Raw genomic sequence first — 20688 nt, 5'->3', positions numbered from 1 at the left:
AGTAACTTTAGAAAAATTATCCTTGGTAGGGTTTGGACTTATTACCGTGCTTCATACCATACTAGAACATTTGACTCGCACGTTGCTGCATAACAAAGAGAAAATTAACAATCACTAACATTATTAATCTTTTCGGTACACTAAAAATTTGACGTTGTGGCTTACTTAATCGTTTTTTAATTTTTTGGCATTTATAGCACTCGTTATGAACTCAACATTTATATTTAACATTTATGTCAAGATATTTGAGGACCCTTCTATCAACAAACAAAAAAGTGACTCCAAAATTATCTTTATATGCTATAATATGTGTCAAATTTGGAAGTGGGAGACTTATTAACATGATAAATTCCTCGGCCTTAGTATTTTTTTTTTAATAAAACCAAAGGGATGAATTTTTATAATGATGCCCTATATTAACTCTAAATGTTTTGATGGCTCGATTAGTATAAAAAAATAGAAAATTAGTAAAGTATGCGTCTCCTTTATAGATAGTGAATTCAAGATAATGTATAAGACATTTTCATGTGCATTTATTATTATTAATATTACAAAGGTTTATATCAATAGTGTAAACTCGTTTATATAAAGAAAATGACACAAATGCTCCCTGAACTTTGATCCAATATGCAATGTGGTTCTTGAACTTTTAATTTGTTCAATGTGTTCTCTGAACTTTAGCCTAATCTATAATTTTGTATTTTAATTTTCAATTTATTCAACGTAATCCATGAACTTTTGATACATATTCAATTTAGTTCTTGGACTATATGGAGATGTTCAATGTTGTCCATGAACTAGAATTAATAATATGCATAAAAAATTTAGGGACCATATTGAACAAATTAAAATTTCAAGGACGACATTGTACATCGGGTTAGAGTTGAGGATCCACATTGAACAAATTAAATATTCAGGGACCATATTGCACATTATGCCAAAAGTTTGAGATTTTTTGTATTATTATCCATTTTATTTATCGGCACTTGTAAATTATCAACATCAAAGTTCGTAATTGCACTTTAAGTTTTGTGAATTCAGGACCATGCAAATATACGATGAATTAAAGGAATTATATAATATAGCTTGCAAATTAAAGTAAAATAAACTTGATATCAAGGGAAAATACCACAAAAAAACCTATATTATATCCATTGTGACATAAATACTCAAAACTTTTTTTGCATCACAAAAAACCCTAAACTTGCCTACTGTGATACAAATATCCCCAAAATTTCTTTTGTCACAAAATAATCAAAACTTGTACATATGTGACATATATACCCACTATTTCAGTTCCATCCAAGGTATATCTGTCGCACTGGTATAAGTTCGGGGTTTCTTTATGACACAAAAAAGTTTGGGGAGTTTGTGTTACAATGGGTAAGTTTAGGGTTTCAAGTGATACGAAAAAAAATTGGAGTGTTTATGTCACAGTGGATATAATTTTGAGGTTTTTTTGTAATATCAATCCTAAAAAAAAAAGGGAGAGAAATAAAGGGGAAAAGATGGAAAGTTGATATAAAGTTAGCGAAGTGAAAGTTAAAAGGAATAAAGAGAGAAGAAAGGGAGGGAGGAAGCGACATATGTGATTTGATATGCCCAACTAAAAATCTCCATTAGCATATATAAAATAGATAAATGGATGAATTATTGATATTTTTTTGCTAAAAGACGAATTAGTGATTCAAAAGGACGAAAAAGGGAAAACATTTAAAAGGTGAGAGCAGGTGATGGAAAAAGGGTGACCGCAGAAAATGCACCCAACTCTCGCTTTTCACCAGCAATATATGCCCGTGCCTCGCTGTGCGCTATCATTTTTTAATTGCATATTTCATTCATACCTTTTTCGAAATCATAGCATAAATATAATGATGACAACACCATATACTTTACAGTTTCATTTGAGAAATCTAATGAAGCAAGTCATTTCTAGGAGGTCCGGCATTAGAAAATATTTGTATCTTTGGATGGTCAGTGGGGAGGTGAGAGATGGGGTATGTTGCTGGTATTTTTTCAAATAATTAAATTCTCATAAACTTATGACAACGAAAACTCTCATGAACTAAGGGTCCGCTTGTTTCGTGGAAAATAAATAATTTGGAAAACATTTTGCAAGAAATGATTGCTTGTGTCGCTTATAAAATGAATGAATGAAAAATATTGTTAGCGTTCACGACAATGTTTACACATAATTTGTGGTCAATAATGAAAATATTTTTCTTGAACTAATTATTTTAAGGGAAAAGGCCACAAAATCTAAATTATGCCAACTGTGACATATTTATATTGAAATTTTTTTTGTGACATAAAAAATCTGAAACTATGTCCATTGTAACACATGCACCATAAAAAAAATTTTGTGACATAAAAAACCCCAAATTTGTACTTATTTGACACATTTACCATCCGTCAATGTTTTGTTGTATGAATTTTCATCCAAAACAATGTCGTTTTTATTTCACTTAAGCTACATGGGCGCCATGTTAACACTATTTGCTTTCTGCCGTCCATAGGGTAAATGTATCACACGGGTACAAATTTGAGATTTTTGGTGTCACAGAAATTTTTTTAGAGCAAACGTGTCACAGTGGACATAATTTAGGGTCTTTGGTGGCTTTTACCCTTATTTAAACAATATAAACAATCAATTTTATGAAAATAAATTTTAAAATATGCATTTTTCGTGGAAGAAACAGAGCTTAAATGGGAATTTTCGATAGGCATTGGACAAATCTTACTTTTTCAGGAAAATTTTCCAAAAAGTCCTAAATCTATCGCACTTTTGCCAATTAAGTTCTAAACCTTTCAATTTTGCTAATTGAATCCTAAACCTTTTCATGTTTTGCCAATTGAGTCCATCTGCCCAATTATGGCCGGAAATTACTAATGGATGTTAGCCATTTTACGTGGTACGACCAGCATTAACGTAGATAATTTTAAATAATATTTTAAATATTTTTCGAATTTTTAATTTTCTTTTTTTTTTCTTTCCTTCCTTTATTTTTTCCAAACCCTGATTGGCCAGAGGCGAGGGCCATGATGCCCTTGCCTGTGGTCGGCGACATCATCGGGCAGGGTTTGGAAAAAAAAGCAAGAAAAGAAGAGAAAAGAAAAAATAAAAGGAAAAAATAAAAAAAATAAATAAAAGTGTCGAAACAAATTTAAATTTTATTAAAGAAGCTCAAGGTCAGCGTCGCCCGTGCCATGTAAGACGGTCGTCGTCTACGTTAGCAATTTCCGACTAAAATTGGTAGGATGGACTAAATTGACAAAAAGTGAAAATATGTAGGATTCAATTGACAAAATTAGTTTATGACTGAATTGGCAAAATTATAATAGGTGTAAGACTTTTTGGATAATTTTTCCTTACTTTTTCAAACACTTCTTAGTTCTTTGATTCCCGATTGAATGGGACCGATCCTCAAATCCTGACTTCTAATGAGATGTTTCAGACAGGTTTTATAAATTCTTTCGTCGGTCAAATTAACCGAAAATATATAGAATATCCATTGGTATTATTCTAATTGTTCAATGCTGTAGTTCATAAGTCAATTAGAAGATAAAACCACGAAATGCAGCCACAAATTTTATTCCCTGAGCCGTGAACAAGACGTGACGGAATGCGACTTCTTGGAGAAGCAATGAAACGAGGACAAGTTGAGCGGAGCAGCAAGGCGCCGAGGGGCAGAGAGACTGGAGATGGATGACGATGATTCATGGGATGGGACAGAATATGCTCTGTCCAAAAAGCATAAATCCTAGTAATATTCTGTCTGCTTGATTATGGCCTCAGAATCTATCACGTATACAAGTACATCACCGCAGCTCCACTCGTACGCTAAGAAGTTACGGAACTCCCCCACGTGAAGTAGCAAATGCCCAAGACATGAGTTGGCCAATGTTTTGTTCACGGCACGATTGGAATTTGTAATCTCGCAGAAGATAATGCGACCCTTTTGATTATCATATGATCAAATGGGCCGCGTCGTATAGTATTGAATCGGGTCCGTCTGAGCTCATTCGTTCATTTTAGCGCCAGCCAAATACAGGCGCTTTGTAAGTCTACCTTGACTTGCTTCGCGTTCTTTGCACTGTAAAGCTTCTCGCTTTTGGGTTCTCCTTTGCTCTCTCTGTATCTCTCTCTAGGACTTGTCTTTTGCCCGCCTTGTCTGAGCTCCCAGTTGGGTTCTCTGATTCGGTCCTTACTTTGACCAACACCTCGCGGAGGAAGTAGCGATTCTTGCTGGGCATTTTGTCAGGTACCTCGTCGATGAAGCTCTTTTTCGATGCTTGGGTTTATTTTGTCGCCGAGAACAACCTTGGAGGTCGATTTCCTTGTTTGACTCCTCTTTTTTCCTCTGCAAAGCTATCGACATGATGATTCTTGTTTTACTGTTCTTGTTTTGTTACATGTCTTGTTCTCTCTGTTTCTTTTTTTTGGGCTTTAGTTATTTTTAATACGGATAGAAGTTCAGATTTAGTTCCAAGCCATATGCTCCTTCTTGGTTATGAACGCCCTTTGAGTGATGAAGCTCTATCTTTATGACTTGTTCTGCCAGTTTTTACGCACTGACCATTTTTTGAGCTTGTTAAGCCAGAGCCAGTCTCCCTCTCGTTGCTGAGAAACTGAAAAAGGGAGTTGCTTGTTGATACCGACTCTGCTCTTACTTAGCGCTCCTGTATAGAGTGTACTGTGTTAAAAGTTGGATTAGGTAAATGAGTAAGCTTCTTGGTTGTAGGAGAACTTCTCATCTTTTGTCTATTGTAACATCCAAGTTCTGTCATGTTGAGCTGTAAGTGTTGACCATGGATAAGGAATTAAGAAGCAATTGGAATTTCAAGGATTCTGCTTGTGTTCTGGTGTTATTCCTAATTCTTGAACGTAAAACACCCCAGGTGAAAACTGTATAGTAAAATCCGTTGGGGCTTGCTCATTGATTCATGGAGACTCCTGGGGCCAGTCATTTGTTGAGGTACAGAAAATTGGAGGGCTTCTTCAGTCCTAGCACTTCCGAAGATATAGGAGCACCATCAAAGGTTGCGGTAAGGGAAGAGGTGGGGCGGCGGGCTGACATGTTCTTGGGTGATGATGGATGGGTGTCTATAGTGATATCATGGTTAAAAATTATTGCGTGCTTTATGACGATGATGGTGACAACAATCATCTGGGCACTAATCATGCTTGTGCTGATTCCGTGGCCATACGAAAGGGTTCGGCAAGGGAATGTTTACGGCCATGTGACTGGTAGATTGCTGGTAAGTTTCGTGTCACTTTGTAGTTCATGTAAACCTTGTTTGGTTAATCTTTAGGCGAGGTCATCGGCTTATTAAATCTGGTTTTCTCCGCTGGTTAGTTACGTGTAATGCACTGACTTTTGTCTTTTGGATTCCAAAACAAAACCATTGTTTTCACTTTAGAATTAGGGCAGAGTTTGTCAAGAAAGTGCTTCACTGCAGTCTCCATTAAAGCGCACGGAAAATCAAGTAGATCTTTGATTACATGTGCTCAGATAAATGTAATAAATATTTGTGTGACATTGTTGATAAGCTTCTTGTTCAATGTTCGTGTGAGAATCCTTCAGTTTGTTCTACTTTTGTAGTTGCTATGTACATGGATGACATATGTTGTGATTAATAAACTCAAATTATGGTTGCAGATATGGATCTTAGGGAATCCTGTGAAGATTGAAGGTTCTGAGTTTGCTGATGAGAGGGCTATTTACATCAGTAATCATGCATCTCCAGTAGATGTCTGTCTTATAATGTGGTTGACTCCCACTGGAACTGTTGGCATTGCAAAGAAAGAGGTACTTTGACTTTGCAGTTTGTTCAGACATGGTAACTGACCTTCCTGAGAACATCAATGTGATGAGATCTAATAGGAGATGCCTCTGCATTATGAGCTTTAAAGATAATTTTGCCTTGGTGCTTAAGAATGACAATACTGCATTTTTGCTGCAAATTTGCATGGGTTCACATTTAAATTTCCAGTAAGGTAATGCATATGAAACTCTTCATGCTAGAAAGAACATGAGGGCTATATTTAACTGTTCACGTGAACTTGAGTTCTAAAAAATGAACAATCTTCTTCTATTGTTTCAAAGTTTGCGCAGATTGTTACTTATTATAAATTAATTATCCAGATTATTTGGTACCCTCTCTTTGGACAACTTTATGTGTTGGCGAATCACCTCCGCATAGATCGTTCGAATCCAACTGCTGCCATTAAGTCAATGAAAGAGGTAACCTTACTAATAAACATTAAGTCTGCTTATAAATCTTCATTCCTAACTTGTGAATATACTTATTCTCAGGCAGCTTGTGCTGTGGTAAAAAACAAGCTCTCTCTAGTCATTTTCCCTGAGGGGACCAGGTCGAAAAATGGACGATTGCTTCCCTTCAAAAAGGTTAAGTCCTCAGTTTAATTTTATTTTCAGGCCTGCGTACAGATCTGATTGTCTTTTTTCATTTCACATCATGCAACCACAATGAGGATATATAATGCAAGTGATATTTTTCTTTCCTGGCCAGTATCCACTATCCAGGGTGGACTTATAAGACAATCTGTTCTGTGTATAGCTTACTATACTTGAAGAGGGTAAAGATGCCATATGGATCATAATGGGTATCATAATTTGGACCAACATTCTTAAGGGTGCAGATTCGTGGAGATTAGGAGAATTTCATTGAACTGAAAGTTGACACTTCCTTATGTTCAATCGGTTACTGTGATAAAGATCTTTCTAGCTTTGATTATGTAATTTTAGTTATGTTACAGCTTCATTGTTAATGCTCTGCAACGTACAAAGAATAGCTTTTTGTGGAGATTAGGAGAGATATCATCGAACTATCAGTAGATGCTTCTTTTCGACTGGTTCTTATGACAAAAGATTTTGCTAGCTTTGGTTACTTAAACTTAATCATACTAAACTCCCTTGTTTATGCTCTGCGACAGAGCATTTATATAGTTGCTTCTTCTATGCAGGGTTTTGTCCACTTGGCATTGCAAACCCGCCTCCCTATAGTTCCTATGGTCCTAACCGGGACTCATCGAGCGTGGACGAAGGGCAGCCTACATGTTCGATCTACGCCTCTCACTGTAAAGTATCTCCCTCCTATAAAAACTGATGAATGGGTGGCCGACAAGATTGATGACTACGTAAAATTGGTGCATGACCTATACATTCGGCACCTCCCAGAGTCCCAGAGGCCTCTCGTGGCCCCTGATCCTAGTAATAAGTCGTGAGGGAAAAATGTCTCTCTTGTAAATACTTTGGCTAGAGAGTTGCCGTATCAAGTACTACAGTAACCAATGGCCCGTATATTCTTTTCCAGTTGGGAAATAGGGGTGGCTTTTAGTCTTTATGGGTCATGTTGTACTATCTGATCAGATTGGAATCTGAGCAACATAATTGGATGCTTTGTTTCAGATGAACATTTCTCTGCCACGACTTTTGTAGTGTAGTGAAGTGGACAGAGGTGGACTCCTCACTTTTCAAGTTTTTCCATGATGTAACTTGACATGGCATGGCTATTGGAGGAGGGGGGTCTGTATTCCTTCTCAGCATCAATTTGTTTAACCCCTAAAAGATGTTCACCCAAAAGCAAAGAACTATTAGGGGAAAACAATGTTGTTGATGTGTCCTAATTAAAATAGATCAAAATAAACATATTCGGCTCGATAGATTCCTCTCGTATTCTATCTTAGACCGAGTTTTTTGCCTAAAAAACCATGTCGAAGATCTCCTAAATCAACATGTTGCTACTATATTTTGCTGTAATCTTCTTCAACATATAAGAGTTCACAAACATATCTTAGACCATCATGAAGTGTGGCAATATATCAGCGTTATGCATGGGTGCTACGCTAGTGACGCATCGTGAGTGCTGGGGAACAACTAAACGTCACCGTATTAGTGAGCCAATAGAAAAATTTGGCCGAATGTGACTCTTCGGGTACGCGAGCGAGTTTTCTTTACCCTGCAAACTTCAGTTGTAAGCCCCTAAAATCTTTAAACACTCGTCTCAAATTTATTCAAAAATTTTTACACATCCATATCTTATTTTTCATTATTTCAAAAAATTGAAACTAAATTATTAGAATGAGTCACGAGTCAAAATAAGCCTAACTAAAGAAGAAAGTATTTTATGCGTTAAATACACTACAAGGGTATCTTTTTCTTGCGAAAAGTACGATTTGAAAGATATTTATTGAAAAATGATCATTTATATCACTTACAAAAATGAGTTTACGAAAATATTTAAATATAAATTATAATTAATAATGAATTTTTTTTTATTAATTAATAATTTTAAACGATACAATCGATCGATTTTATAAAGTCGTTATCGATCTTGTCACTTTTGATGGCACTTGTGTATACATCTCACTTGAGCTTCTTTCTCGAACAGCCACAAAAGATTAGGCCAATGGAAAATCACCCAAGTTTTTTTAAAGCAGTGCCGAGTCAGCAAAATCCACGTGTCGGGCATTGTTTGGACACACTCGTGGCAATTAGCGATTGCCGAGGTTTCATGTCACGGCGCTGCGATTTCTTTGCATGTCGAGATGGATCCGCAAATGGGGAACCTTAATTAGTGCTCGCAACCACCGTAGTAAATCATCCCCCTCACGATCATTAGCACCAAAGTAAATCAAAGCCTGTTCGTTAATAAAAAATTGTTTTTTTTTTACCCTACTTTTCCGACGTCAATGGCGGTCGCTGGGCCCTCTTCCATGAAAGGTACTTCTCTCTCTCTATCTCCCTCTATCTCTCTCGCTGTGTGTTTGTGTTTTTTTTTATTTGAATAATGAGCTCTTGACAATTTGGCAGTTTCCCAGAAAATTTCCGGCCATATTCTTGAGTTTAGTTAAAAAAGTTGCGAGCTTTAACGTTTGCTGTAGCTGGATGAACACAGGGTCGAAAGAAAATCATGTGGGTGTCTCTGTTTTTCTTTGCTTTTTTCTCGGATGGACGTGGAAAGCTGATGAACTGGTTGAATGTTCAAGAATTTGCTGCTTGCGTAGAGCTAATGTCTACTTGAGTTGTGAGACTAAAGACAGTCCAGAGTAGTTGTTTTTTGGTCACTTGGTCACCGTTTCTTGTTTTCTTCTTTCCATTTGTCCTGTTTGGTCACCTGATCCTATGCGTTTGAGGCCGTCGCGGGCGTTGATCAGGCTTCGTATGGGTTATGGAAGGCTTGCCCGTTTGCTTACTGTCCGAGCGCGAACAGCGCATTATTTAATGCGTTGAGTATGAAAAGATATCTTTTTTTTTATGGCGAGATTGGTAAAGATTATTGGAAATAGACTCTTTCTGTCTTACATTATTAAACAGAAAGAGCTTAAAACATGTGGAGAGAGAAAGAGAGTACATGCCAACATAGGTCTATTGGAAAAATAATGTGGCTACAGATATGAAGACTCACTGAACAATTGATCTACAAGTGATTTGACAAAGATTTGTGGGATGTTAAAAATATACAAGAGAGAGAGAGACAATGCGGCATGGACTAAAGATGTTGGAGAAAAGTGGTGTGTAAGAAAACAACTTGGTGGTCAAGGCCTGTGTTCCATTTCCAAAAAATCCTTGAAGGCTGAAGTTTAAAAAGATTTTGCTCAAAGAAAAAGTTGGTGAAGTTTCATTTTCATTAACAAGATTCATCGACTTAACCATGACAATTTTTTCATTGACAGTGGATGGCAATGCGTGTTTATATATAATATCGGCGACTTTCGTCATGTTAAAAATGAACGTAATAAAAAAAAAAGTTTCCCATTAGTTTGGTTCCTTGAGCTAGTGTACAGAAGCATTGCAAGTGCTAATGTTGGAATTTTTGGAGGATTATCACTATTTTGCATCATGGAGGAAATTATGGCGATTTTTGCATATATTGGGAAGGATTTAGCTATATATTATATCCTCCATTAGTTGGATAAGGAATCTTGATGAACAAAACTCGATATACTTTCATAGTGTTTTGCATTGAAAGCATAAAATAGAATTGAGCAAATCGGGGATACGAATATTGTGCTCTCAAGTATGATCTTACAGAGCCATGTTCAGGACTTTGCTTCAGCAGAACAATATAATGAAAAAGCTCCGTGCTCATGGTTTACACTGTAGAGGACATCCACTAGCCTTTGGGGTTATGTCTTGTGGTCATCTTTTATAGTTCTAATGGTAGAAAATGTATACTTCTATGTCAGTGTAAGAGAACAACTTGGAGAGTCACCATTCTGGTTCCTTACCAGAGCATCCTTGAAAACAAAGAAATTTTGCTGAAAGGGTAATTGGTGAAGTTTCCTGAACAAGATTCTTCGACATAACCATCACGAACTTTTCAATTAACACTAAAAGTCGGCATGTATCTATATATGATACCAGTGAGTTCTGTCAGGTATAACATGGACGCACATGATTTCTTTGCCAATTTGTTTTGGATGTGTGCTTGCGCGCAGGCAGCACACAAATAAGCCTGTCAATGTTGCTTTGAATATTTAGGCTGTAGCACTCTTTTGCATCATAAATATTGTAATGGCGATTTACTGCATTCACTAGGCAGGATCTATTTACATATCTACTTTTATCTTTCATTTGTTAGAAGGAGAATCTCAAGGAACGAATTTTACTATACTCCCCTAATGTTTTGTAATTGATGGTTCAACTTTTGAGTTATCAAATATAATTCTATAGAGCCAAATTTAGGACTTCAATTCAGTAGAACATGTCAGGAACCATTCTTATGCTCATGGTTTTTACTCTATAGGACCTGCGCTAGCTTTGTGAGTTTGTCTTCTGATCATTTCTTATTATGCTAATGGTAGGAAAATTTTATCATATATTGGCAGGCGAAATATTCGTGGAAAACTGATGGCAGCATCAACATTCACTTATCAAGGTGAGAGAGTCTATCATCCTAAATGCTTTTAGTTTTATTGTTTCTATTACTGGGACTGCTAGAATCTAGAAATTGAAGCTCACACATTTGATTGCTCCTCTTCTCCTTTAGTTAATGTTTGCAATAAGCTTTGTGAGCGCATTGATGTGTTGAGTTCTTCAGAGCCGTAACGGGTTTTTTCTCTTTGGAAGTATTAGCAGGCTTCCTCTTCATCGTTCAGCTCGCCAACCTATCTTTTTCCGTTTTGTCGTATTATAGCATGCTTATCACAACATGTTGCCGTTTACTTGTCGGTGCTCTCCGTTGCTATTCTCTAACACGCTGGACCAGATTGTCTGCCTTCACGTTGTTTATGTGATCTGGATTTGCCATAAACTTGTCGAGTGCACATCTTATGTCATTATTTGTATTTGCCAGTAATTTTAATTTAATTTTCTTTCTACTTCTGGTTCGTTTGTTAATTTCTCTGCTCAATAGTATTTGATACGAGCTACTAGCTGTTGCAGAGTCAACAAAAAATTTATGTTAATCCTAATGACGAAGTATGAGGGTGTGGGGTGTTGTACCGATAACAATAAACGGAGTTAATTAAACTTGATATTTGAATTGCAGTAGAACTCTCGTGAGCATTGAATTCTTTTCCTTTATTAGCAGATTAGCATCAGTTATTAAGCCCCCGGCATGAACTCCACGTGCCGGCAATGCATGGCACAAAGTAACATGGTTGCTCTATATATGGTACCTCTTTGTTGTTTCTCTAGTCATGGTCCATTTCAGACTAAATCATTCAAAACACCTGATTTTCCTTTTAGCAGCAAGAGGTGAAAGTAGAGCACCTTCTGTGGAGAGGGCTAGAGAATAATTCTAGCACTCAAGATGAAGAAAGCAGACCAAGACACCATCCCTGATCCCTCAGCAAACTCGCGTAAGCGCAAAAGGGGGCGCCCTCAAAAACTTACAATTCCAGAGGATCAGAATTCAAGTCCCAGTGAGGCTGCGAATGTACCTGAAGTTCAACATCAAGATCCTCAGGGTAATAGTTCTGACCCACCTGCGCATAGAGGTTCGAAGAGAGATCAAGTAGATCGTGTTGATGGCATAGACAATGTTATGTTGGGCCAGAGGTTTTCTGGTCTTGTTGAAGCAGAATTTGATGCCGGTTATTTGCTGACTGTTAGACTTGGCAACCCCCAGAAAACTTTAAGGGGTGTTGTGTTCAAGCCTGGATGCCATCAACCTGTTTCTGCTGAAAATGACGTGGCTCCTGGTGTGCCAATGATCCAAAGAGTTGAGATTCCCCGTCCAGAGAGAAAGCGCCGAACTCGGGCCTCTGAAGCCAATTCAAGAGAGAAGAATGCTAGTCCTACCCATGCAGCACCAGTTTCTGCTGATTCAGGCCCCTCAAATGGCAAAAAGGTGCCTCTAGCCAAGACAGAGGCCTCCTGTGTGGCTGCTGAGGGTAAAGAGGTGGCTCCGCCAGCAGTCAAGGATGTCTACATGGTTTCCGAGTGTAAACAGGCCTCACCAGGTGCACCCAAAACTTTTCCTCCTCCTCCACCTCCTCCGTCGTCAAGTGAGATAATGTTCATGGATCGGGTGACGACTCATGGAAATGGAGTTTGCCAGGCCGGCCATGAGTATGATCAGTGGTGGAAAATGCAAAGGGTATGGGGGCCTTTTTACGAGCTCTCGGAAGAGGAATGGCATGAGATGGAGGCCAGTGCGATGACCTTGCTGCCTGGAATTACTAAGAAGCTGCTGAGGAAAGTCATTTCGAGTGTTCTGGGCAAATCAAAGCCAGTGAACGGGGGCGCTAAAAATCTTAAGTCGGAAATGCTTATTGAAGCGTACAAGCCAGTTGTTGTTGAGCCTTCACCACCTCCTGAACTCGACAATCCCTCATCTTCTGCTCGTGGCTATCCGGAGCACGGTGAAATGGGGAGGATGGCTGAATTGTTGCAGGTATTATAATCTTAATTAGATGGTCGTGTTCACTTTATTGGGTTGCATTGTTTATGCCTTTACTCTAAGAGCACACTATTTTACCAAGGCTGTGCAGGAAGAAGAGAAGCAGAACCAGGAGGTTCAGGCCAAAGAACCTGATCTTGGTGGTGACCATGAGCAGATTTAACTGAAGATGGAGACGAAGCTTGGGGAGTGGGATGACTTATAGATGAAGAACGACCAACCATAAATGTCATGAGATCTAAGATAACTTTTATTGTTTAGGGACTGTTTAGTTCCATCAGCAATCTCGGAGCAATGGATGAAAACCAACAATCCGTGGACATATTCTGTTTCATGAGCTAGAAAGGATGCAGATGCAATGATAGTTTCCTGTTTACCGTTTTAAAGTCGCAAATAGTTTTTATATGCTTGGGTTGAATCATGCTGGATCATTTATTGTAATTGTCGTTGGAACTATCCATTTTATGCTCTAGCTTCTCTGTTGTGTTTATCCTAACTTTTGGATTTTGAACATCATTATGGGGAAGTTGTGCGACTTGTACTTCAAGCCCGACCTTCTGTAGCTTAACAATAGCAGCAGTACTCTCCAGGCTCAAATTGGTTTTATAGCATGTGCTGATTGTGGTATGCATCATTACTTGGTATTCTCCAAGTCTCGAGCTCGGCATCTTAGTTTGCTGTGCGTCATTTCGGCTTTTGCTTCCATCTTGCATGGCTCGTTTATTGTAGCAGTTTCTCAGAATTAATTCCCTCCTAGTGGAGATTTGATGGAAGTTTAATGATCATGCGGAACATAGTTTGTCGAGTTGAATGCAGCATTAGTTAGCTCAAAATGGAGGTCAGCACAATTTATATGCAAAATTTACGAATAAGAGGTGATGATGAAGTCTCTTAGATTTCCGGGTATCACTTTGTGTGCTTCGAGACTGTCCCGGTTCCAGGGGACAAGGGTGCCTTCCGGAATCCACACACAACCCAACAACCCCCCCCCCCACCCCCCCCTCCCCCGCCCGTCTTCTAAGTGTCATTCAAGGAAGACATCCACCCTTTGACCTCATATTTTACACTCAACCTATGAAGTCCCATGGAGCCCCTATACCCGACCTTGATCTGGTGCATCTAGTTTTGCCTAAAACGGGGAAACCTTCGGTGCCCTCAGGACCAAGGCTAACGTATTGAACTCAAGCATAGTGCAATCTGGTTTTACCTATGCGTTCTCGGAACAAACCCGAGACTATGGTTCAATCTGAATCAGTTCGGAAAGGACTAGCACAGGTTGGATTAAGCTCAATACAGGCAGATGCCCAGATACTCAAAGGCGGCAAGCTGGAGGAGGAGGTTTAGTTATGAACGAGCACCATGAATGATTCGGGCAATTAGAGATGAACCGCGGATTACTAGAAATACCAAGAATAACCCAGCTCAACTAAGGATATTACTCTGAAGTTGCTGTTCTGTTAATTAATACCGCCTGACAACCATAAGAATTTGCACAGAGAGCATCAGTGATGCTTGCAGATTACTTTTGGCGCAAGATACCTCTTACAAGGATTACGCCCATGTTTTAGGCAGGCAATAGGCTCGGCGACATTTCATTCCAGCTAGAGAGAGAGAGAGAGAGAGAGAGAGATTTTCCTCATAGCCAAAGGAATGACAAGCTTAGATAAAGAGTTCATAGAACTAAAAATTCTACCTCACAATCGAAACAAAGAACCTTGTATAATCAAATAATAATCCCTTGACCAGGTCTTACAACGATTTCCCCAACAGTGCACTCACTTTCAAACTTACAGAAAGAAAAACCTATATGATGAAGCCCGACAAAAAATATTAATCGAGAGGAAAAATGACCAATCAAACTCTTCCATAGTTTCTACCCAAAAAAAAAAAAAAAGCTCCTCCGTAGTGAGGGAAAAATGGACAAAATTTCTTTGTTTGACGCTGATCTCAAGGAAGAGGACTACATTCACAAAATCTTGGCGTTAAAGAGCCCGTTAGCTCCAGGGACTGAAATGGGCCGGTTAGTGAGGAAGGGAGATTGCAACAGCGGCGGGGGGCTTGCAGCTGCATATAGTTGCTGCCCACCAACTGTAGGTTGATGCACAAACGGTTGACCAGGAAGAGTTCCTGCAATCAAAGATGAGATGCTTCCATCACAGTTTTTAAAGCTCTTCAAGATTTAAATGAGGTTGTAAAAATAAAATGAAATATAAACAGCGTAGCTCCTCCATACGATCTTCCCAGACAAAAAGATAGCTCCCATTGGTATTCATCCTCTCTTTAGTGAATATGGCTAGCACAACGGAGATAAAAACCAAAAACTGCGGTTTAGATAATCCATTGTTGCAAAGATCTTGCAAGCCACGACTCAAAGATCTGTTTAAGATACAATAGGTAGATGACGTTGGTAAAGTTCACTTCAACAACTGCATGTTTTTCCCCTGGCATTTCCCTTTGAGCTGAGCATATAATTTGGCCTGAAAAGAGTTACCATGTATCCTCTACTTCTATTCTGCAACCATTACCTAAAGGAGCATATTATGTTCCTCTAATTATCTTCAGCAGATAAAGTGAGGTTCAACATTTTCAATGACATGATGCCCTACCGTTGCACATACACACCTCAAATTTGCATGTTCCAAAAACCTCCGGAAACACAAAATATCAATTTGCAGTTCTTTGAATGTAGAGACATGAATTACATTGAAATTCACACGTTACCTTGGTGCTTTGGAAACTGGACTTGACTTATGGTCGGCAAAGGGCGCGGAAAAGCTGGAGAGATGGCAGTTCCACTCTGAACCAGATCCTTCAAGAATGAAATTAAAAAATGTAAAAAAATAGGACACCACGTCATCATATATTCTCAAACAAGGGGGATGCACTGACGTAGTACAAAGTCTTGGTAAAAAGACCACCTAACAAAACAAGCAGATAAATGTGCACAACCCATCAGATTAAGTGCATGACCCGGTAGACTCTGTTAAATATAAGAATGAAGAGAACTTGTGCAACTAGATTCACAAACCCTATAGATAATAACTGACTCGGACAAAGAATCACAAGGAAAATGTTTCTGTTGCAGAACGTGTCTTACCTGGGAAACAGGCATATATACAAGCTGACCCATTCGTCCAACCATGACCTGAAAAGAAAGATATGAGTTTGGATATAATAGCCAGATGGGGCATTTATAAGCAAAAAACATAACGACTGGACATGAAAAGCATCTAACTACTACTTACAGCTTGAGGATTAGGGTGAACAAAAGTAGAACCTAGTGGAAGAGCATGATGCTGACCGCCATACCTAAGTAGGTGCGCCCTGCTCCCCATATTTCCAGCAAACTGCAAAACCAAAAGCCCAGTCAATTTACAAAAGAAGATTCTCTCTCTCTCTCTCTCTCTCTCTCTCTCTCTCTCTCCCTCTCTCTCTCTCTCTCCAGCCCCACCCCAAAACTAGAAAGAAAGATTTCTACAAATAATTTTGGGTGGATAGAGCTCAAAAGTTGAAGCATAAAAAGAATGTTTGTCATATATTTTAAGAGTTGAAGTAATGCATATCCTCTGCCAGAAAAAAAAATTGCTTTAACTCTGTTAGGAAAGACAACTCACTGTAAACTATAAATTACTTACAGCCTGCGAAATAGCACCTATGTCACCGTTTCCAGCAGTGAAATTATTGTACTGTACAACCTTAGCAGGCACAGATGGCTGGGGTACATAAGTGCTGGTACCCACTTCTGCTTGAGCCGCTGCAACAGGCAACAAAGGTGAGGCACTAGGCACATAGGACATTCCTGTTTGTACCAAGGGTGGAGTTGCTGGTACAGGTTTTGTGAGAGCAGGAGAAAAGATTTTTGCTCCAGGGTTAAGTTTAGATTCCTGTGATAATTGATAAAATGAAATAAAAATCTTTGTTAGACGATAGAATAACGAGGAGGAACAAGCAACTAAACAAATTACAGGCACAGACGCCAGTTTTTTGTTCAATGTAATAATTAGTTCTATTTTACATACTTCCTCAGTTCATCTTCTCTCAAGTTGCAAGACCGCACTGTTACATATGGTTTACCTTTGCCCTTTTGTTTGATTCTGGACCTTGTAAATGAACCTTGTCAGTTGGAGATGCCATTGAACTAAGGCTTCTGCCGGAGGTACCAACTACAGATAGAGTAGAAGCCAAACCGCAGCCAGAAGCAGCATTCTCTGCTGAAACTGGCCTACAATAGGTCTCATTATTTGATTTTGCAGGTACAGAAGCAGTAACATGGGATCCTTCATTAGGTTGCAATGGTGGCAGCAATTCTGAATGTGTTCCATCAACAGGTTTTACTAGGGAAAGGCAAGCATCCACTGTACAAAAATCAAATTGAGATTTTAAAAGGAAATAGAATAATAACTTCAGTAATTCTCAGCAAGGAAAAGCTTAAAAAAACTAGATTGTAAGCTCACAGAGCTAATCTACTGAGAGCATCATGGCAAAAACCTACAGGTGCAAGAAAAATCCATGTGCATCTTCGTTGGTATCCAGACAAAACTATAAAACGTTTCCAACAGCACGCTGTGCAGAGCTAACAGCTTCTAAAAGAGTTCCTAAAAACCAGTGAGAAGCATTTCAGCGTCTCATACAAAATAAGCCACAAAAGCCCCTTAGTGAACCACTGTACGCCTATTTAGGCTTTCCCAATACTATGTTTGGCAATTTAAGGTTGGAGGAACACAGAGATAAAATTACAATGTCCCTATCTTGTCCGCGTGTCCATTGAAGAGAAATAATGCACAGTTAGTAGCAGGACTGAACACGCCTAGTCTCATACATTTTCAAAAGTAAAGTGAAGGCAATAGTAGACACGTGCATGGGAAATGGATTCCCTTCAAATTCCACCCAAGTCTGGAGAAAATGGAACATGGGCCCAAGAGGAAAAACACTTCTCTTAATTTGCATTCAATTAGCCCAGTAAAGAGAGAACAAAATCCTTTTAAGTAATAATCATCAAGAGTGGACTTACAGCTTGGACTTGAACCTTGCATTGCAGAAGCCTGCAATATACGAACGCATGTATAAATACATAAGTCATTATTATAAACTCAATTCCACTGAATAAGACATGTGCCTCATCTCGACAAAACATACTTTATCGCCCCCTTGATTCTCAGACACCCTGTTAGAATCATCCTGTTTGACTTGTGGATTTTCATCAGCCTGTCTGGAAGAAGTGACAGAAATGACCTCAGGAAGAGAGAGAAACTGAAAGAAAACTGAATGGATAGAAGCATCCAAAAGAGACACGTGTAATGAAATGGAACAAAGGCACAGAGCTACCGCATAACTGTCCAACCATACTTTTATTCTTCTCCACGTGATAAAATAAAAATTCATTATAATGCAGACTATGCCAGGAACCGTGGATGCCCCAAAGGCATTAAGCTAAAAATCAGACTAAGTCAAGAAGCACAGAGATAATACCTTTCATTTGCTGATGCATCAAAAGCTCCTCCTCCCTGAAATAAGCGTAAGAATGGTCAGTGAAAAGGAGTAGCTTATTGCATGCCAGTAACAGAACTGGATAACCATTAGCTTCTCCAGTGCATAGAAACATTGAACGGAATCTCCGCAAAAACAAACAGAGGAAAGTTGCAGGCCAACAATACCATAATGGGGATTTTCCTGCCCCTTTTCTCAATTCCTTCTTCAGAGACATTTTCGACTACTTCGATTGACATACTTTTTCCCTCATTCTCATTTTCTGCTTGTCTTGGCGAACTGACTTTGAAGGTTCGACATGAATCTCCATCAGTCAATCCATTTTCAGATGGAACTGAAGTCCTGCTTAAGCAAAGTAAAAGTAGAGCCCGCGACATTAGTAAATAGCTTCCCCATTCTTATTATCGTGATAAATTCAGTAAATGAAAGTAGAACTAGCAGAACCAGGCATTTCTTCACTAAAAGTCAAATCAGCTTAAGATTACATAAAGGTACTCTATTTAACTAACACCAGTGTATTTTCAAAGTTCCATTATTTTCCGGTTATCTCCAGCAGCATATGAAAAAGTCAAACAATAATACCTTTACTGAAACAGTACTTGGTTTATAAGTATGCTTTCACAGCATGTTATGATACATACTTTCTTTGATGGGGTCTCCTCTTGCTAGTGGTAATAGTACCGAACCTATTGTCCACTCTTGCGACGTTGTGCGAAGCAGTTCCAGTTGCCGATTCTGATTCATCCCCAGCTATAGTTCCAGTAACGCCATCAGCTGGAAGCTCTACTCCCTACAGCAGAAATGTCACTTTGGCGCATCAATTTGTACTTCATTAAAATACTCAACAACCCTATAAGAAGTGCTAGACAATACCTTGGCAATGACCTGAACAAGATCTTCCGAGAGAATCACAAGCGTTTCTATCATACATCCACTTGCCACATTTGAATTGCTTCTCCCCTTCTTAGTCATCCTTGCTTTCTTCAAAATAACACCTAAATAAGACAAGCTTAAGTTTAGCTCTTTTTGTTATTTTGTAAGCACAGATTGTTGCAGGGACATAGAAATGTCTGCTAGATTCTTGCGAATTAAGCTTCAGCAACTATCTGACCATAACCCTTTGAAGCAGCGAGAAAACAATACGAGGCAAAGAAAAACCTCGACGGCACAACAAATAAGACTATAAAGATTCAAATTGCCTCCTCCTTTCTGCACCAAGCTAATAGCACCTCAACAGACGATAAAGAAACACGTGTTGCATCTCCATGTCAGCAGAATCCTATGTTTTGGTGTAATCAGTTAACTGAATTAGTTGGTTGTTGTCAGAGACTAGTTCTGGAAGTTGCCCGGCACTTATATGCAGACAGTTCCATCTACATTCTACTGCAGGAGATGCATAACACGGCGCCGTATCAAGTGATTGAGATTGATTTCTGCCCTAAGCTTTTCGCAGGCTCTCTTCCTCTATACTCCGCCTCGAATTCTTTTCCCGGGCCTTCTCTACATTCTTTCCAAACCTAAATCTCCATTCCATATCATTCCACCCAATCTCCATTCCATTCCAGACACTACAAAGGGAAAATATTGACGCCATCACCGTGATCTCCAATCATCCAGCACCTCAATACCAAATTCATATGAAATGTTCCCTCCATTGCACGGATTACGCAGGCAATTAAAAAGAAATCAAGCCCAATGAAGCAGCGCCGCATCGCGACAGGAAAACCAAACGAAATATCGAAACTTTCTCTCCGCATCAACCCTGCGTGATTGTCCTATACAATCGACTCCCCCCGCGCCCAAGTTTCAAGATTTCGACAGGTTCGTCGTCGAGATCAAACCGCGAGAGAAGCGAATTCGCGCACGCGCGCGCGCACAACACGCACCTTCGACGGAAGCAGTGTGGAAGATTCCGGAATAGACGGAGCCGTTCTTGACGTGGACGTCGACGGGGAGGCCGACGATGCACACGGTCGCGTACAGCAGCGGCTCGCCGAGCGGCGCTCCGGCGTCCCCGTTCCACGACAGCTCTCCGATCCGGCGGCCCATCGTTTGCTCCTGCGTGTCTTTGCGCTTTCTGATTCGGAATCGCTCTTGTATATTACAGTCGAAGGTAAGTGAAGGAGAGCGAGGAATGTTGAAGCTTTCGTCTCGGTTTGTTCGGTGTCTGGTCGTCCAATGTGTCCTACCGTAGGATGCAGCAACGCTCTACATGTTTTAAGGATGGGCTAATTATTGGGTCAAGGCCGCAGTCGGTCATGAACCTTTTTCTTCTTTCCTCTTCATTTTTATGAAAAAATAAAAGGAAAATACCACCAAAAACTTCCA

At 39.3% G+C, this 20688-nt stretch overlaps 3 protein-coding genes across 5 annotated transcripts; 2 read left to right on the top strand and 1 right to left on the bottom strand.

Moving 5' to 3' along the window:
- Positions 1-3788: 3788 nt before the first annotated feature.
- LOC115674928 (1-acyl-sn-glycerol-3-phosphate acyltransferase-like) lies at positions 3789-7502 on the top strand. The gene is made up of 6 exons (XM_030597451.2): positions 3789-4262; positions 4900-5259; positions 5661-5810; positions 6147-6245; positions 6318-6410; positions 6989-7502. The coding sequence occupies exons 2-6, from the start codon at positions 4945-4947 to the stop codon at positions 7247-7249; spliced, it is 918 nt and encodes a 305-aa protein (XP_030453311.1). The 5' UTR covers positions 3789-4262; positions 4900-4944; the 3' UTR covers positions 7250-7502.
- A 974-nt stretch (positions 7503-8476) lies between these two features.
- LOC115675108 (uncharacterized) lies at positions 8477-13361 on the top strand. Of its 2 annotated transcripts, none has more exons than XM_030597721.2 (4): positions 8477-8747; positions 10856-10905; positions 11721-12867; positions 12956-13361. In XM_030597721.2, exons 3-4 carry the CDS (start codon positions 11782-11784, stop codon positions 13034-13036), a joined length of 1167 nt encoding a protein of 388 aa, XP_030453581.1. In that variant the 5' UTR covers positions 8477-8747; positions 10856-10905; positions 11721-11781; the 3' UTR covers positions 13037-13361. The 2 variants fall into 2 exon arrangements, with proteins under 2 accessions (XP_030453581.1, XP_056172969.1); XM_056316994.1 differs by having other exon boundaries at positions 11718-12867.
- Positions 13362-14560: 1199 nt separating this feature from the next.
- Positions 14561-20567, bottom strand: LOC115675046 (polyadenylate-binding protein-interacting protein 4). 2 transcript variants are annotated; one of them, XM_030597639.2, is made up of 13 exons: positions 20247-20564; positions 19234-19355; positions 19002-19150; positions 18528-18702; positions 18343-18377; positions 18010-18082; positions 17885-17915; positions 16948-17228; positions 16509-16757; positions 16119-16220; positions 15971-16018; positions 15595-15682; positions 14561-15000 (listed from the first exon to the last, which is right to left on the bottom strand). In XM_030597639.2, the coding sequence occupies exons 1-13, from the start codon at positions 20407-20409 to the stop codon at positions 14840-14842; spliced, it is 1677 nt and encodes a 558-aa protein (XP_030453499.1). In that variant the 5' UTR covers positions 20410-20564; the 3' UTR covers positions 14561-14839. The 2 variants fall into 2 exon arrangements, with proteins under 2 accessions (XP_030453499.1, XP_056173016.1); XM_056317041.1 differs by having other exon boundaries at positions 14776-15000; positions 16183-16220; positions 20247-20567.
- Between the last annotated feature and the right edge of the window lie 121 nt (positions 20568-20688).

The sequence above is a fragment of the Syzygium oleosum genome, unplaced genomic scaffold, assembly GCF_021117445.2.
Source record: "Syzygium oleosum isolate NSW1041296 unplaced genomic scaffold, Sole_v2.1 Sole_v2.13, whole genome shotgun sequence".
Lineage (NCBI taxonomy): Eukaryota > Viridiplantae > Streptophyta > Magnoliopsida > Myrtales > Myrtaceae > Syzygium > Syzygium oleosum.
Note: the sequence above shows the minus strand (reverse complement) of the source record. Positions and strands in the feature narration are given on the sequence as shown.

Coding starts and splice junctions, on each gene's coding strand:
- LOC115675108 (XM_030597721.2), top strand. CDS start 11,782: ATGAAGAAAGCAGACCAAGACACCATCCCTGATCCCTCAGCAAACTCG. Junction 12,868..12,955: donor GGATGGCTGAATTGTTGCAG/GTATTATAATCT, acceptor TATTTTACCAAG/GCTGTGCAGGAAGAAGAGAA.
- LOC115675046 (XM_030597639.2), bottom strand. CDS start 20,409: ATGGGCCGCCGGATCGGAGAGCTGTCGTGGAACGGGGACGCCGGAGCG. Junction 17,916..18,009: donor AGAATCAAGGGGGCGATAAA/GTATGTTTTGTC, acceptor CGTATATTGCAG/GCTTCTGCAATGCAAGGTTC. Junction 15,001..15,594: donor CCAGTTTCCAAAGCACCAAG/GTAACGTGTGAA, acceptor CTTTGATTGCAG/GAACTCTTCCTGGTCAACCG.
- LOC115674928 (XM_030597451.2), top strand. CDS start 4,945: ATGGAGACTCCTGGGGCCAGTCATTTGTTGAGGTACAGAAAATTGGAG. Junction 5,260..5,660: donor ATGTGACTGGTAGATTGCTG/GTAAGTTTCGTG, acceptor TTATGGTTGCAG/ATATGGATCTTAGGGAATCC. Junction 6,246..6,317: donor CCATTAAGTCAATGAAAGAG/GTAACCTTACTA, acceptor ACTTATTCTCAG/GCAGCTTGTGCTGTGGTAAA.